The sequence below is a fragment of the Mustela erminea genome, chromosome 16, assembly GCF_009829155.1.
Source record: "Mustela erminea isolate mMusErm1 chromosome 16, mMusErm1.Pri, whole genome shotgun sequence".
NCBI lineage: Eukaryota > Metazoa > Chordata > Mammalia > Carnivora > Mustelidae > Mustela > Mustela erminea.
Window position 1 is genome coordinate 81739175 of NC_045629.1, and position 16809 is coordinate 81755983.

The 16809-nt window shown below is 47.5% G+C and overlaps 1 protein-coding gene across 6 annotated transcripts in view; it reads right to left on the reverse strand.

Moving 5' to 3' along the window:
• Positions 1 to 16809, reverse strand: part of TRAPPC9 (trafficking protein particle complex 9) — a 500764-nt gene that overhangs the window by 165306 nt on the left and 318649 nt on the right. For all 6 annotated transcript variants that reach the window (XM_032316499.1, XM_032316500.1, XM_032316503.1 and 3 more), the window contains one exon: positions 15330 to 15472. In XM_032316499.1, coding sequence (XP_032172390.1) covers positions 15330 to 15472 — 143 coding nt within the window. The remainder of the gene's footprint in view (positions 1 to 15329; positions 15473 to 16809) is intronic.

Sequence of the window (16809 nt, forward strand, 5' to 3'; positions counted from 1 at the left end):
AGAGACTGTCAGGACAGACTAAGAAAACAAGATTGAACCATATGTTATCTAAAATAAATCCACTTTAAATATGATGAACAGGCTAAAAGCAGGAAAATAAGCAGAGATAAAAAGGAAGGTCATACAATGACAAAAGCATTAATTCACCAAGAATACGTAATAATTCTTAACAGAAATCCACCGAGCTACAGAAGCTCCAAAAATACATTAAGAAAAAACTGAGAGAGCTGAAAACAGAAACTCACAAAATCAGTGTTGAAGACTTCACTCCTCTCTTAGCAATTTGACATAGCAAGCAGACACAAAATCAGCAAGGTTTCAGAAGAAGCAACCCATCAGCCCTCTGCGTCTGACTAACACTGAGAGAAGATTCCATCCAACAGCAACAGAAAACACACTTCTCAAGCATTCGGCAACACCGACCAGGAGACAGACCACACAGACCACAGGCCATAAAAAAATTCCCGATGAGAACTATGTTCACAAAAGCACTATTCAAAGGTATTTATAGCGGGTCTATTCATAATCACAAAGAGCTAGGAACAATCCAGAATGTCCTTCAGCTGGTGAGAGAATTCACAAACTACAGTACACCTATCCAGTGGAAAAGTCCTCAGCAATTAAAAAAAAAAAAATCCAACTATGGATACATTCAACCATATGGGATAGATCTCAAGATCAATGTGGTCAGTGAAAAACCTCACTTTCAAAAGGTTACATACAGCATGGTTACATTTACATAACCATCTGGGAAAGTCAAGCCCCCAGTGGAGAACTGATCAATGGTCACCTGTGGAGGGGTGGGGCAGGGTAAGCAAAGGGTAGCACAATGAAGAAACTTGGGGGGGGGGGGTGATAGAACTGTTTTTTTATCCTGATTATGGTGAATCAATGAATGTACAAGTGACTTAGAACTCAAAAAACTGTACACCAGAAAGTCAACTTTATTGTATGCCAATTTAAATTTTTCTAATTGTTGCACTTTAAAAATTAACATCATAAGTCTGATGAGCTTTCGTGCATAAAATTTGTTGTGAATACCAGTTTTGTAGCTTGATGGCTGTAACATCTTAAGCGAGTCATTGAATTTCTCTGAGCCTCAGTTTCCCCGGGGGAGACAAGAATGTCTTTACCATCAGGTTATTAGGAGGCGTGAATGGAAAAATAGGTGAAGGTGCCTTGTTAAGTTCCAAGGAGGACAAAGGACTGGACGTGATGTCACAGACACGAGAGGTGGCGCTTGCTCTCAGCTCAGCGGTGTCAGCAAAGGGAAGGCACACAGCCCTGCCAACAACACAATCCCAGCTAATTATTCCATGCTGACTCAGCTAAAAGCGAGCACAAGAATTTCCCACGCCAAGGTGTGAGTCTATCTAAAACCTGTTGAGCCTCAACCAGAAAGTAAGTGGGGCTCTTTCTCTCCTTGACCCCCAGAATCCAGTCCGTGTCCGTGGGGCCACCCAGGCTCCCAGCATTAATGCTCGGTCATCCCAGGGAGTGCAGTCAAGTGAGCAAACACAAAACCAAAACATGCAGGCACGGCCACACACACTGCTGGCCAGATTCGTGTGGTCCTTTCTCAAAATCCTGTAAGACGTCCTATTTTCCCAGTCTGTCTTCTTTCCAGAAAAAAAAAAATCCGTACCCAGTTTGAGGATGGCAGGAAGTATCTCTGTTTCTAACTTTCCAGTCAGTAAGTTCTTAAATACTGTTTCAAAAAACGTCCCTATAGGAGAAGCGACCTGGGATGGCTGTAATTACAAAGACACCAAACAACAAACGTCAGCAGGACGGTGCGGAAACCGGAGCCTCCAGCGCAAGCGCAAAATGGTGCGGCCCCTTGGCCTTCCAGCCCGGCAGTGCCTTAATGAGGAAATCCGGTTACCGTGTGATCCAATGACTCCACCCCAGGCATTCCCAGGAGAGATGAAAACAGTATCCACACACCAATTGGTACATAAAATATCAAAACAGTATTATTCGTATCGGCTCCCAAAAGGAATTAAGCCAGTGTCGACAAAATGGAATGTATCCCAGTAATGGAAAACTATTTAGCCGTAAAAACGAATGGCAGGACAGTACTTTACTATGGGTGACCCTTGAAAACATTATGCTAAGAGGAAGAAGACATTCACAGACCGTATGATTCCACTTACATGAAACACTGAGAACAGATAAGCAGAGACAGAGCAGAGGTTTGCAGTTGCCTGGGATGGAGGATGAGAGCCACTGGTAATGGGGGTGGGGCTTCTTCTGGGAGGATGGAAAGTTCTAGATTTAGCTGCGGTGATGACTGAACAACTCTACTCTCTGAAAAACACTAACATACAGTGTGAGTGCAGGGACCATATGGGGCGTAAATGACGTTTCAGTGAAGATGCTCAAATACGAAGCACCCTCGTAAGAGGCTGAGGGGCCAGGACGCCCACGCCGAGGAGCCACTGCCATTCAGAGAAATGTGCTCAGGGCTCGGTCACAGCACTGGCTCCTCTCCAACAGACCAGCACCGCACCAAGGGGCTGCGAAGACCCCTCCACTCAGTGTCTGTTCTATCACCTGGCCTGTACGCAGAAGACACCGTGGGTAAGAGCCAGGAGCCGGGGAATGTGTGACTGAGCCTCAGGTGACTGTCACCAGGTTTGTGAGCTGGGCACGTCAAGACACCTGTGCCTCACGAAGACAATGCATAATGATGAGCACGTCCAATGTGGCTTTTCATTTTCTGGGAATGACGGCAAGCCGAATGTGAACAGGACTGCCTATAGAGAAGCACTCGCAAATAACTACCTGAAGTCACCTCGTGCGTCACCGTGCAGATTCACTTCACAATGACTGAACAAACCAGGAAACTTCAAAAATGCAAAATGCAAGAATTCTACACATAAGGTTGCAAAGAAAGTTTGGCCAACTGTTGCTTTTATGGAATCTACCTTGATGCACGTGTTCCGTCCCTAAATCAAACATGACGGGCACTTTTTTAAAAAGATTTTTTTTTTTAATTCATTTGAAAGAGAGCTCATGAGCAGGGGGAAAGAGAGAGAAGCAGACCCCCCGCCGAACAGAGAGCCTGACACCGAGCTCCATCCCAGGACCCCAAGCTCACAACCAGAGCTGAAGGCAGACACGTAACGGACTGAGCCACCTGTGCTCCATGACATAGGCACATTTCACTGAAGTTTATAAGTGAGACTTTTAAAATATATTCATGTATTTTTTTGTTAAATAGGAAAACTTTTAACTGTCTTTAGCAGGTATGCTGATACAAAACAAACATCAGCTTGCAACATTTAATGATATACTCTTCTCTGATAAAATATGGATCACTTAAAACTATCGACTTTACTAATAGTTTAATACTACGTATCAGTAAGATATGAAAGTCCCCTGAAGACACACCTGCGAGCAGAAACACAACACTGGGAGGGAGTCCCTGGGAGGCGGTGCACCCGGACCCAGAGAGCGCGAACACATGGAGCTGGCACCAGTCTAGATGGAAGGAACGTCCAGCTGCTCCGGCCGAGATGGGCTCGGCCCCACCTGCTGGCCTCTACAGGTACACAGCATGTCAGAAGTCGGAAAGATCCTGGATATCAACCTTTTGTCTGTACTGTCATTTGCAAATATCTTCTCCCATTCCGTGGGTTGCCTCTTTGTTTTTTTCACTGTTTCCTTTGCTGTGTAGCTTTTGATTTTGATGAAGTCCCAAAAGTTTATTTTCATTTTTGTTTCCTTTGCCTTTGGAAACATATCTTGAAAGAAGTTGCTGTGGCTGATATCGAAGACAGACAAAAGGTTGATATCCAGGATCTATAATGAACTCCTCAAACTCAACACACATGAAACAGGCAAATATCAAAAAATGGGCAGAAGATATGAATAGACATTTCTCCAATCAAAACATACAAATGGCTATCAGACACATGAAAAAATGTTCATCATCATTAGCCCTCAGGGAGATTCAAATTAAAACCACATTGAGATATCACCTTACACCAGTTATAATGGCCAAAATTAACAAGACAGGAAACAACATGTGTTGGAGGGGATGTGGAGAAAGGGGAACCCTCTTCCACTGTTGGTGGGAATGCAAGTTGGTGCAGCCTCTTTGGAGAACAGTGTGGAGATTCCTCAAGAAATTAAAAATAGAGCTTCCCTATGACCCTGCAATTGCACTCCTGGGTATTTACCCCAAGGATACAGATGTCGTGAAAAGAAGGGCCATCTGTACCCCAATGTTTATAGCAGCAATGGCCACGGTCGCCAAACTGTGGAAAGAACCAAGATGCCCTTCAATGGACGAATGGATAAGGAAGATGTGGTCCATATACTCTATGGAGTATTATGTCTCCATCAGAAAGGACGAATACCCAACTTTTGTAGCAACATGGACGGGACTGGAAGACATTATGCTGAGTGAAATAAGTCAAGCAGAGAGAGTCAATTATCATATGGTTTCACTTATTTGTGGAGCATAACAAATAGCATGGAGGACAAGGGGTGTTAGAGAGGAGAAGGGAGTTGGGGGAAATTGGAAGGGGAGGTGAATCATGAGAGACTACGGACTCTGAAAAACAACCTGAGGGGTTTGAAGTGGCGGGGGGGTGGGAGGTTGGGGTACCAGGTGGTGGGTATTATAGAGGGCACGGATTGCATGGAGCACTGGGTGTGGTGAAAAAATAATGAATACTGTTTTTCTGAAAATAAATAAATTGAAAAAATTTAAAAAAAAAAAAAGTCGGAAAGACAACGGAAGGTGTGCTCCTCATTTCAGAGGACACAAGCCGCCGTGTGGGGTGGGCTAGACGACGTGCTGACTGCTGACAACCATGCACCTGGAGGCTGGGGGCTGTGTGTGGCTGGCAACCCCAGCCAGACAGGTTCTCCAAGAAGCAAGGCAGCCTTCCTCCTGTCCCCTGGTCGTGCCTCATAGCCCGAGCTTGGGGGGACTGCCGAAGAGATGTCACCGAGGCAGTGGTGGGCCGCCCTGTCTCGTGGCCCACCGGCATAGGTTCCCTGGCTGGACTGCCCCCTGCACCTCCCACAGGGCAAGAAGGCGAGTCCCCCTCCCTGGGCTTGGCCATCCTCCTGAAGGGTGTGAGATGGGAAGCAATGACCAAGAGCAGCCTCTGAAGGACAGGAGCTCCCCAGAGGGAGCAGGGCCGTCCCTGCTGAAGACGAAGCGGGCTCCGCGGGCACGGACCCCGGCGCCAAGCCCTGAACACCCTCTCTCCGGGAGCCCTTTATCTGGGGACCAGTCCTCTCACACTTACTACATCTCGTTGACATCAAATACCTTGCTATTGCCTGGATGTTGGAAAAAACTTGGAACGTTCACTAAATATTACAAAGGGTCTTACTTTGGCACTTAAAGTCCTTCTTTTCAGTATTTATTTTCTACATTTCCCAACCACAGACACACTTTATGTCCTCCTGGGAAAGGGGGTGTGGGCTGCACAGGATCGCCCTGCACATTTTTTTGCAACTTCCTGGGAATCTGTAACTATTTCAAAATAAATTGAAAAAAAAAGAAGCCTGACATGGGACTGAGTCAGACCAACAGAACTGCAAACACTGTCTCACCTTCTGTCGCTCAGGAGAGGAAGAGGCAAGAGCCTTCTGCTCCCTCGGGGTAACTGGTCACAAGGACGCGTGTGCGAAGGACGCAGCCGCTCTCTGGGGCATGCTGGGTGGGCGGGGCCAAGCCAGGCTAAGACACACCCCTAGCAGCAGTGGCCGTGGCCCACCCCACCGCTCGGTGTGCGCGCCCCCATCACTCCCTGTCACAGGGGAGGTCGGGCACTGTCCTGTCTGCACCGCCCCCCGAGAACTAGTGTCACGTCTCCTGTAACCCCCGAAGCCAAGTCCAACTGTTCTCCTCCGGCTTCCCCCACGCGCTGCTCCCATCCGCACAGTGACATTTACTGAATGGTGTACTGGAGAGATGCTGCCGAGACAGCGGCACGTCCACAAGTGCTCGCCCTCAGAGAGCTGGCCGTAAGGTGGGGGACAGGCAGACGGACCTGCCGCTCAGACATGCTGAGAGGAGGGACACCCCGAGGAAGCCCTTGGGGCCCGCCGCAGCAAGGCTGTGTGCCTTCACAGGCCCGACTCACCCCTTCACCCCCAGAGTCTGGCACAGAGCTGGAACCCGCAGGGGCACACACAAGCAAGAACACTGCCAACCATGCTTTGCAGCACGCTGCCTCCAGACAGGCACTATGTTAGCACTTGATGGACACGTTTAAAACTTCACCACAACGCTGCGAGATCGGTGTCATCTCGGTAGCAACAGAAACGATTTGCTCAAGACCACAGTGCAAATAAGCAACGGCATCAACATCTGAAATCAGACGCCGGTACGCTTCCTTCTGAATCCCGGGGCTTGTTAAAATTCTAAAGTCTGGTTAAACGTAAAGCAACTTAATAAATAAATGTACAACGTGAGAAAGACCTACCATGATACAACCCAACATTAAGATTGCCTTTACCATGGGTCTGTGAGCACAAGTTCCCCACAGAGTTGAGCCGTCTTACCCCGTGGGGGGAAATGGAATTTTCCTAAATGGCTACAGATAAGTGCTGTGCTGTGTCAAGTGACATGATTTCTATTAATAATGTAATAATGATCACACCCCACGCCCCGCTCAGGTTACGGTATTTTTCACACAGCTCCGAGGAGCAATGTAGGAGATCGGATCATTTATTTAACAGGCGAGACAGAAACTGCTCCTCGGGCAGGAGGAAGGCCGGGCACGGAGACAGGAGTGGCGCTGCCCGATCCATTTCAGTCTGGTCCTGGCAACAAACCAGCCAACTCTGTGAATCTCAACGTAACTGACCTCCTAAATGGAAGTCTGCTGAGACCTCTGTAAAGCCTTGGGGGGCTGTGGGGAAGAGCCACGGAACCCCACCTGCCATCCTGTCCTTTGCTGTCAAGAACGCATCTGCGTCCTCTAGGACCTAACGCGCTTGTACCCTCAGCCCGGTGAGGTGAGCAGGGCCGCGCTGAGTGCTCGGCGGGGCAGGAGGCGGACCTGGGAGAGCCGGCCACCTCCAAAGACACGGCGGGGTAAGGGGCCGAATGAAGAGCCCAGCGCTTCCAGTTCAGAGACTGGCTGGCAGAGACCCCACTGCACCCCACACTTCCTCCCTGTGGACACTCGGCTCAGGCTAAGGCCACGCTTCCTGACACAATGCCCCCCACAAAGGGTTCTCTGGGCTTTATGGGGCACTGAGCCCCAGACCCAGGACCCTCTAGAATACAGCAGACCCTGAGTAAATAGAATATCCCTCCCTCTCTCTCCCAAAACACTAACATTTGAAAACCACCAGTGAGAAAACCTGCCTACGTCATCAACGTTCATGACAGCAGCAGACACTGAAACCACCCAGGGAGCACAACAGCTTCCCACCCCTGTGCGTTTCGGCTGTAGAGTAGCGTAGACTCGGTCTGTGCCAGCGATGGTTCTCTTCCGATGTCTGCTTGGCTTCCCTTTGCGCCAAGAGCAGCTGGAGTCTCCGCCCAGGCTCCAGGTACTGGGGGTCACGCAGCTGTGTGTGCTACAGAGGCCCCGAAGCCATGTCACACGCTGGGAGGAACCGGGTGAACCGCATGCCCTCTCTGGACCTTATTTAGAACGCAAGTGTGTTGAAATAAGCCATCTCTGGGGACACTTGACTTGAAAATGACAGGACGCTAACAGTGAAATCTTCATCTGGGAGTAAGATGAAAAATAAGGAGTTCACAACCCACCATGTCACATCAAATTCTATGAAGGGCAAATATTGAAAAACCGAGTGCCTGTGTTAAATCATGATAATTCTGCTAAGTTTCAGGCCGTGCAATTATATGGGTCTCTAAGGAAAAAAGAGCTTAAATCATTTTTTTTAAAGTCATGCCTTTTACACCAGAGACAAGGGAATAAGTGTAGTCTTCGTATTTTGCATCTTCAGATCTGCAGTTATGACGCAGTTACACCCTAATAAACCCATCCCAGACTGAAAATATCATAAGCCAAAACGCATTCGATACACTAACCTACTGAGCATCACAGCTGAGCCTGGCCTACCTTATATGTGTTCAGAACACTGACATTAGTCCACAGTTGGGCAAAAACATCTCACAGTGCCCATTTGATAACGTCTCACGTAAATTTACTGAATACTGCGCTGGAAGTCACAAACAGAAGGGCCGTGTGTGTGCAGAACAGCTCTCAGTCTGCAGGGTACTGACCCTCGTAATCACTGGCTGTCTGGGAGCCCCAGCTCCCCACCACTGCCCAGCATAACAAGCAAGTACCTGCATATCACTGGACAGGGAAAACCAAATTCCAACTTCCAAGAACAGTTTCTACTAAGTTCGGACCACTTTCACACCATTTCAGGGTTGAATAATCCTAAGTCAAACCATTAAATCAAGGACTTTCTACGCTCGTTCAGTCATTCCTTAAGTTTCCTGTGGCCCTACCACAGCCACGGGCACCAAGCTTTGAGGCACCAGGACTGGTAATCAGACTGTGGGCTGCACAGACCTCAAAATCTGGCCAAGGAAACAGAAACAACAGTTAGCAACCCTCCTCCATTCTTCCTAGGGAATGGCTGGTAAAACCCTACTCATTCTTCAACCATTAAGACATTTTCATCTCCTAGGCTGTCTTCCCAGCCTTCTCCAGATAAAGACAAAAACAAAACAAAACAGGTGTTCTCTCCAGTTACATACACATGTACGCATTTGCTACAATCCTGCAACCCTCACCTCCGCCAAGATATATAAGGTTTCAATAACTCAAAAGACGTTCTTCCTTCTAGGGCAATCACCTGCTTGGGTTTGCCCAGCACCGAGGGCTCTCCCAGGGCAAGGGCATTTCTGAGCTAAAACCTGGGAAGTCCCAGGCACAGCGGGACAGCGACCCTATCCCTGCGAGTCCGTTCCTGCCCTGCTCCCCCTCAGCCTGCGCCCGCCGTGGTCCAGACTTCTGCTTCATGCTCTACTAGAAACAGGCATAAATGAGGTTGCGCAGCGGTTGGCATCACGATTCTGAGCTTATTCGGTGTTGCTGCGCGTCCCAGTGGCTCACTTTGTTGGAGGAATGTCCGCCCGCACGGATGCACTGCAGCGTTTACACGTGCCCTGCTGACTGGCACCTGGAGTGGCTTCCAGTTTGGGGTTACTACAGAGAAAGCGGTTATGGAAACTCTTACAGGAGTCTTTCTGTGAAGACAAATGTTGATATTTCTTGAGCAAGGCCCCTGCAAGGTCACTGGGTAGGCAGACATCACACTTGGCGAGAAATGGCCAGACGACACGTGTGCTGTGCTACTCTCCTGTGATTTACAAAGGCTCCTGCCCCTCCACGTTCTTAATGGCACCAGACGTGGTCAGTCTTAAGTTCGGCAGCGCTACCGGGTAGACAGTGGCATCCAATTGTGGTTTTACCACGCACTTCCCCGATGATGAATGATGTGGAGTACTTTCAAGTGAGCGTGGGCCGTCTGTATACCTTCCTTGGTGAGTCTCTGTTCAAATCTTCAGCCCATTGTCTCTTAGGGTTTATTTTTAAGACTTCATTATGTACGTCAGATAGAAGACTTCTGTTGCACACGTGTGTAACACACATTTTCTCCCAGCATGGAGCCTGCCTTTTGATGACGTAAAGTTTTTAATTTCGATAAAATGCATTTAATCAGCTTTCTGTTTTATGGTTAGTAGGTTCTGATCCCATCTGAGAAATCTTTGCACCAAAGTTACCAAGATACTTTGTTACTTTTTCTTTGAAAAGGTTTATAAAGTTTTTTTCATTTAGATCTAGAATCTATCTCAAATGAGTTTTTGTGTGTGATGTGTACCCAGTTCTTCCAGCACGATTTCTTGAAAGATGTTTTCATTCCATAAGAAGTTCTACTCATACCTTCTAAAAGTCAGTTGATCAGGAGTACGTGGCAGTCACAGTTGGTTAAGCGCCTGAATCTTGCTTTGGGCTCAGGTCCTGATCTCAGGGTCATGAGATCGAGGCCCATGATGGGCCCCACGCTCAGCATGGAGTCTGACCAGGACTCTCCCTCTGCCCCTCCCCTCTGTGCTCTCTCTCAAATAAGTAAGTCTTTAAACAGAGGCATTTGATCGTATATGAGAAAGTCTATTTCTAGAGTACCTAGTATGATCTATCAATCCCCCTGTCTATCTAATAGCACTCTCTTAATTACTCTAACTTTATATTAAGTCTTAAAATCATACCCTATACCTTCCAACTTCTTTTTTTGTCAAAACCTGTGTCTAGTCCATTGGCAGTAGCCTGTTCCATTTTGAAATAATTTCTAAAACAACTTGTCAATTGCACTAAAGAAAAAAAAATCCTGCTGGGGGGGCACCTGGGTGGCTCAGTGGGTTAAGCTTCTGCCTTCGGCTCAGGTCATGGTCTCAGGGTCCTGGGATCGAGCCCTGCATTGGGCTCTCTGCTCAGCGGGGAGCCTGCTTCCCCCTCCTCTCTCTCTGCCTGCCTCTCTGCCTACTTATGATCGCTCTCTCTGTGTCAAATAAATAAATAAAATATTAAAAAAACCCTGCTGGGATTTTGATTGAAATTGCACTGAATTTATAATCAATTTGGGAAAACTAGTATCTTAGCAAAAATTGATTTTTCCAATCAATAAGCATGGTATATCGCTCCAATTTTTTTAAGTGCTAATTTCCCTGACCTATGCTTTGTCATTTTCAAGGTAGAGATCATATGTACAAAGATTTAGCCTTATGTGTTATATGTTACTGCAATATAAATATTTTCAAAATTTCAAGTTCAAATTAATTGCTAATATATAAATCTATAATTGGTTTCTGAATATAACATGGCATCATCCTTCAATCTGACTAACCTGACTTATTAGTTCTGGTAATCTCTTTGGTATGGTAGATCTCCTGGTAGCTCTACATGTAAATGATCACATGTATCACACAAACAAATAATAACTATTCATTGTTTCCAATGTTTACAGCATTCATTCTTTTCTCATCTCGTTGCTCTGATTAGATAGAACTGGCAGAAAAGTAATGACTATACTGGCAAGAGCAAACATACTTACCTCGACTGATGCTAGCCTAGAGAAACAGTGCTAGCCTTCATAATTAGGTACAGTATCAACTATGTAATTTACGGGTTTGTAGACACCCTAGACTAGGTTGCAGAAGTTCTCCAAGCCTTGTTTACAGACAGTTTCTATCAGAAGTGTTGAATTTTGTCAGAGGGTTCTTTTCCCATCAGTTGATATCTTATTTCTGGCCTTTATTCTGTTGGTAGAGTAACATCATGCACTGATTTTTCCGTGGTCAAAGGACCTTCTGTTGCTGGATGAAACCTGAATTCTCCACACCATGTTCTCTCTTTTACTGCTGGAGCTGATTTACTAGCATTTGGTTCTGGGTTTTTCAGTTATGCACACTGGTCACAGCACTTATTTCTCATAATGTCTCTCCCTGGATTTGGTTGGCATCAGGGTGAAGAGATCATCATAAAATGAGAACTGGAAGTATTCCCTCCCTTCCTACTTCCGGAAGAATTTTTGTAGAAATGGTATTACTTATTTCTTAAAAGCTTGATGTATTTCATAGTGAAATCACCTGAGCCTCAAGTTAACGTCAATTAAGACTTTAAACTCTGACTGATATGTGACTACGTCAGGGACTCTATTTCATCTCATGTCAACTTTAGTAATTTTTGTCATTCAACACATTTTCCATTGGTAAATTTTATTGGAATATGATTTATCATAAAATACTTTTTATTATTCTTTAAATGTGTACAGGATCTGTAGGATTCATCCACAGTATTAGTAATAGTGCTTTCTTTTTTAATTCTGACTGTCCTGACTATGGTTTATTAATTTTATTAATCTTCCCAAAGAATCAACTTTTGGTTGCATTGACTTTACATATTTTTTTCATTTTCTATTTCAGTGATAACTACTCTGTATTGTGTTTTGAACCATTCAACTTTTCTAACATAAGCATTTAGCATCCTATAAATAACAGTTAGCTGGAATTATTTACCAGAACTGTGCATGTTTCCTATATTTGTGCTCGTTTCCTGTCTGCTTGTTCTATCAAATACTGAGATACGAGGGTCAAAATATTCAGCTGTAATTGTGGCATTTTCCATTTCTCCCTGAGATGTCAGTTTTATTTTGAAGTTATAAGTACATTTGCATTTAGGCTTACATACTCATGATGACTTGATCCTTCTATCAATATACATTACCCTATCTCTTCTCCTCAAAATCTACTTGTTTGATATTCATATACCCACGCCACCTTTCTCATGATTACTGTTTGCGTGGTATATCTTCTCCCCAATCTTTGTGCTTTTCAATTGTATGTAATTGTGAGTTTCTGGTAGGAAACATGTAATTGACTCTAGTCCTTTTTTTAATACAATCTGACAACTTCCACTTTTAAATGCAGTCTTCAGTCCATTTACATTTAATATAATTCTTGGTACATTGGATTTAAGTCAACCACATTGCTATCTGTTTCCGATCTGACTGTACATTCCTAATTCTTTACTCCTTTCTTGTCACCTCTTGCCTGATTTTCTGAGTAAGCATTTTTTAGTAACCCATCTTCTGTCTTCTGACTGACCATCCACACTTTATGTGGTTGCTGAAGGGTGTGCAATATGTGTCTTTAACTTATGATATGGTTGAAGCTAGAATGTGGTAACGTATAGCATGTAAGAACTACCATTTCTCCTCTACTCCATTTCCCCTCCATTTCTCTATGCTATTTCCTGTTGAGTATTTTACTTCTATATATGATATGCACCACAAAATTAAATGCTCTTATTTTTTCTTTAAATAGTCAACAGTCTCTTAAAGAAATTAAGCAAAGGGAAGAATCTTTGATATTTATTCACTTGCTATTTCTATTTCTGGGATTCAACATTCCTTAATATAGACCCGTGTTTCCATTTGGTATTATTCCTGCTTGATGAGCTTTTATCAGGCTGATGAAACACAAGGACAAAGCTCTATCCATCTCTTACCCCACTGAATCCTTTATATAGCATGTCAAACATTGGAGGTATTGATATTAAGAATAAATGAGACACTGAAGGTGATGGTTTAAAGGTGCACAGCCTGGTAAGTACTTTATTAGAAGTACAGAGACCCAGAGAAGGACCAACCCACTCTGTATAGTTATATTCAGGAAAATTTAACAAAAAATGATGACATAGATCATTAATGGCCAACAAACATTTTCCAGAAGGTTAAGTAAAAGAATGATAGTTTAAGAAGAGTTTTAGAAAAGGATGTATGCAAAGGCACATTGCAGGAAACTGTCCTGACATACCGCGGGAGAGTCTCCACTTGCTGTTGGAGAACTGGGGGATAAACAGAACTGGAGCTCCAGAGGAAGGTCTGGGTCAAATTTTTCAGTACCCTCAATATCACAGTAGCGACCTCAAACTTTATCTCCTAAGCGCTGGGCAAGTCTTTAAGCCAGACAGTGAGATGGAAACATCTGTAATTACAGGTTGATGTGGGAGCAAAACCAGAGTAAGGGTTTTAGAGAAAGATGTGCAGTGGAAGGCAGGGGACGACCTGGACAACTTTCAGAGGCTCAACGCACAGGATCTGGGGAGGACTAGGTTTGGCAGGGGTGGAAAGGAAGGATTAGGAGAAATCCAGTCTCCATCCCAAGCGCAGGAAGATGACCATGCAAGCCAACAGGAAAGGGTCGGCTCAGCAGGTGTGGATTCGGGAGGCAAGCAGCCCTGTGCTAACCACCGGCTCTTGCAAGTGTGTGTTCGCTCCAGTCCACGTGGGGCCATTGTTCTCGTCTTAAATTGTCACTTAGAGCAGCAGGGGCCATGACGTGCAAGCTGGACATCCAGAGTGGGGAACAAACCCAACTCGGTGACAACTTGTGCTGCTTCCAGGAACTATTTATATGAGCAGCAGCAGCAGGTGGCGCGGGAATGCGAGGGAAACGTGGCAGGTACATCACAGAGCAGCCCTAGTGCGCAGGAAGGGCCGGAGACACCGGAGCAGGAACAGCGTCTGGCAGCGGTCCTGGCCACAGCTCCCCCCGGGCCAAGCGCTTTGATGCTTTATACAACAAATTCAAAACAGAGGCGAGCCTCGGCAAGAAAGGCTATTACTCCACAGACTGAAAAAGTGACAGATGATGAAATGTAATGCTAAAAAGCCCGAGCTAAGCCATTAATTCTTGTGAAGCCGTTCTCCAATGGCTGGGAAGAAAAATAGTCTTTCCTATAAACTAAAACTACACTTCTTATTTGGGGCTGTATCACTTTAAAGGGAGTTTTCTATCAACCTTAACAGGGGCAGCAACACCCGTCTGTCTTACCCTGGGGAGGACGGGAACCACTGGAGAGGAGGGGCTGCCGCCAGTGATGCTCTTTCCCCAGCTGGAGACCAGAGGGGCTGGTCACCGCTGTTGCCTCAACTCTGCTAGGAATAAACAGCACTATCCCACTGCGTCCTGAGCCCGTAGGAAAGGCGCCCCTGGACACGAAGACAGACGAGTACCCCGTGCTAACCAGCACCTGCTGTCCACAGGCTGCTGGCCGTGGGGGCGAGCATCTGAGCAGCAGGAATACCCTCCACCATGTTCGGACCTCATCACTCCCAGCTCAGCCTATGTCGAAGCTGGAGATGGGAAACTGGCCTTTTCCCACCTTCCAGAAAAACGCCTCTAGGACCTCTGGCCACTTCGGGGTTTGAAGTATATACGCTGTCTGATTTCTCTTCCCTGAAAGATTAGGCCTAGAGAAGTAACTAGGAGAGAAAACTTCGGTGTAAAAAGGGCTCCCTGGGCAGAAAGCGGCCAGTGCTCCGGATGGCAGGGAGCTCCACGAACGGAGATGCCGAGATGCTGGACAACCTGGAGGGGCCCAGTTTTACTGGGATGCCAGCAGTGAGACAGAAAAAGACGTAGGACTCCCCCAGGTGTGCCCGGAACATGGGGCTAGCTGCCGAACCCCCTACCAACAGGAGACTGAACCGGAAAGAAGCCAGGGCCAGGCTCAGGGCAATGCGTGGGGAACGCGCCCCATACAACGACAAGCACAGGCCGCACGCTGCAACCCTACCGTCACCGTGAGGCCATCTGAGAAGGCGGAGAGCCCATCCGCTCACAGGCACTTCTGTGTGACGCCTGCTTTCCTCACGCAGAACCCATTGCCAGGACGGCTGAGCAACGGGGCGCGATGGTTTGGATTTGACTAGCGCCGGCACCGAGACCAACAGAGGCCAGAACTCCAGAGGCAGTGCTGCCAGAGGCTACAGAAAGGCCGATGGAGCCGAGCTCCGTTTACCTGGTTGCCGGCAGAGTGCTGACTCGGGTGAAGAAAACAGACGGCTCGGCCTCCACGTGCAGCCCCAGGGAGAGGTTCCTGTAATATCCTTCCACGTGGCCCGGCCCTCCAGAGTACTTGAAATTCAGAATAGCTTCCAGGGTCTAAAATGATGGAAAAAAGACGATACGTTAACAATCGGATCAGCGTTCTCCCAGGAGGCAGGGGAGAACCCGCTGGGCAGCTCTGCTAGCCGGCGCCCGCGCCGTCCTTCCGATGGCCCCGTGTCTGCACTAACATGTCCCAGACACACAAACGGAAAGGGCTCTCCAATTCTCCTGTGGTGCATAGAGCATCTGAGAGAGAAAAACACCCGCCCGTCAGCGTCCCTTAAACATGAGGGGGGTGTGAGAGGGGGCGCTTGTCTCTGAGCGGTAGAGTATGGCTCCCAGGCCAACAGTCAGTAAAGCCGACAAGCTACAAACCCGTGAAACTTCCTTGAACCCTGCAAGAGATGGGGTCATGGGGCAACCATGGAGCCAAAAGACCAAGGAGGTACAAGGCCCTTCTAGAAGGGAAGGGCAGGGACACCTGGTGAGCAAGCGTAGAGCCTGCCACCATATGGGCCGGCTCAAGGGTAACGAATTGCTCGAGGCTGAGTGAAGGCTCTACTAATGGCTAAGACCTCCTGGGAGCCCAGACAAGAACAAGTTCCCACCCCTGCAGGCTCTTCGCTGTGGGCCTCCCTGGGCATAGACACGAAGGACGGGCCAGGGTGCGGGAGAACAGAGGAGCCCCGCAGTAGCCCAGGCACAGAGGAAGGGGGTGAGCGGCCACTAAAGGAAGATTAAGAAACCAAAACCGAGCCCCAGCCCCACACTCCCCTCTCATCCCCTATCAGACCCCTCTTTCTCCTTTGAGGCAAAACCCTAAGCTTCTGGAGGAGGGGCCGCCAATGCCAAGGGCACAAAGGCAGGGATAAATACCCATTCTAGTGGGGCGAAGGGCAGGAGCTCGTCGAGAGCCAGAATCCGACCCCAGCGCTGTTAGAGGTCTCCCACCACTGAGCCGGGCTGGAAAACCCATTCATCCACGGATGAGTATCACCGCCAGATATTAGGTGGAGATGGGCCGCTATGTGCGGGAGGGGCAGGGATGCCAACGGAGCCAACACGGAAGACCCAGGCGCCCAGTGTGGGACGAGGACGGCAGGGAGGCCCGTCTGCTCCCGCCACCGGCACCAGCGGGGAAGGAGCAGAGGTGTGGAGAGAGCCCACTGGTGGTGCGGGCCTGCAGGGAGGGCAGAGGATGCAGGCGGTCCGTGCTGGGAAAATGCCTGGCACTCGGCAGCCCCTACGTTGCTCCCCCACTCCCCCATACAAGACGACACCCGAGGAATTCTGGAGCCTGTGGTGCACCCATGTAACTATAGCAACCAGAAATCTCAAACCCAGCTCAACTGCATGCCAGAGTGACTCTGCCTTCCACAGCGAGCCCCCAA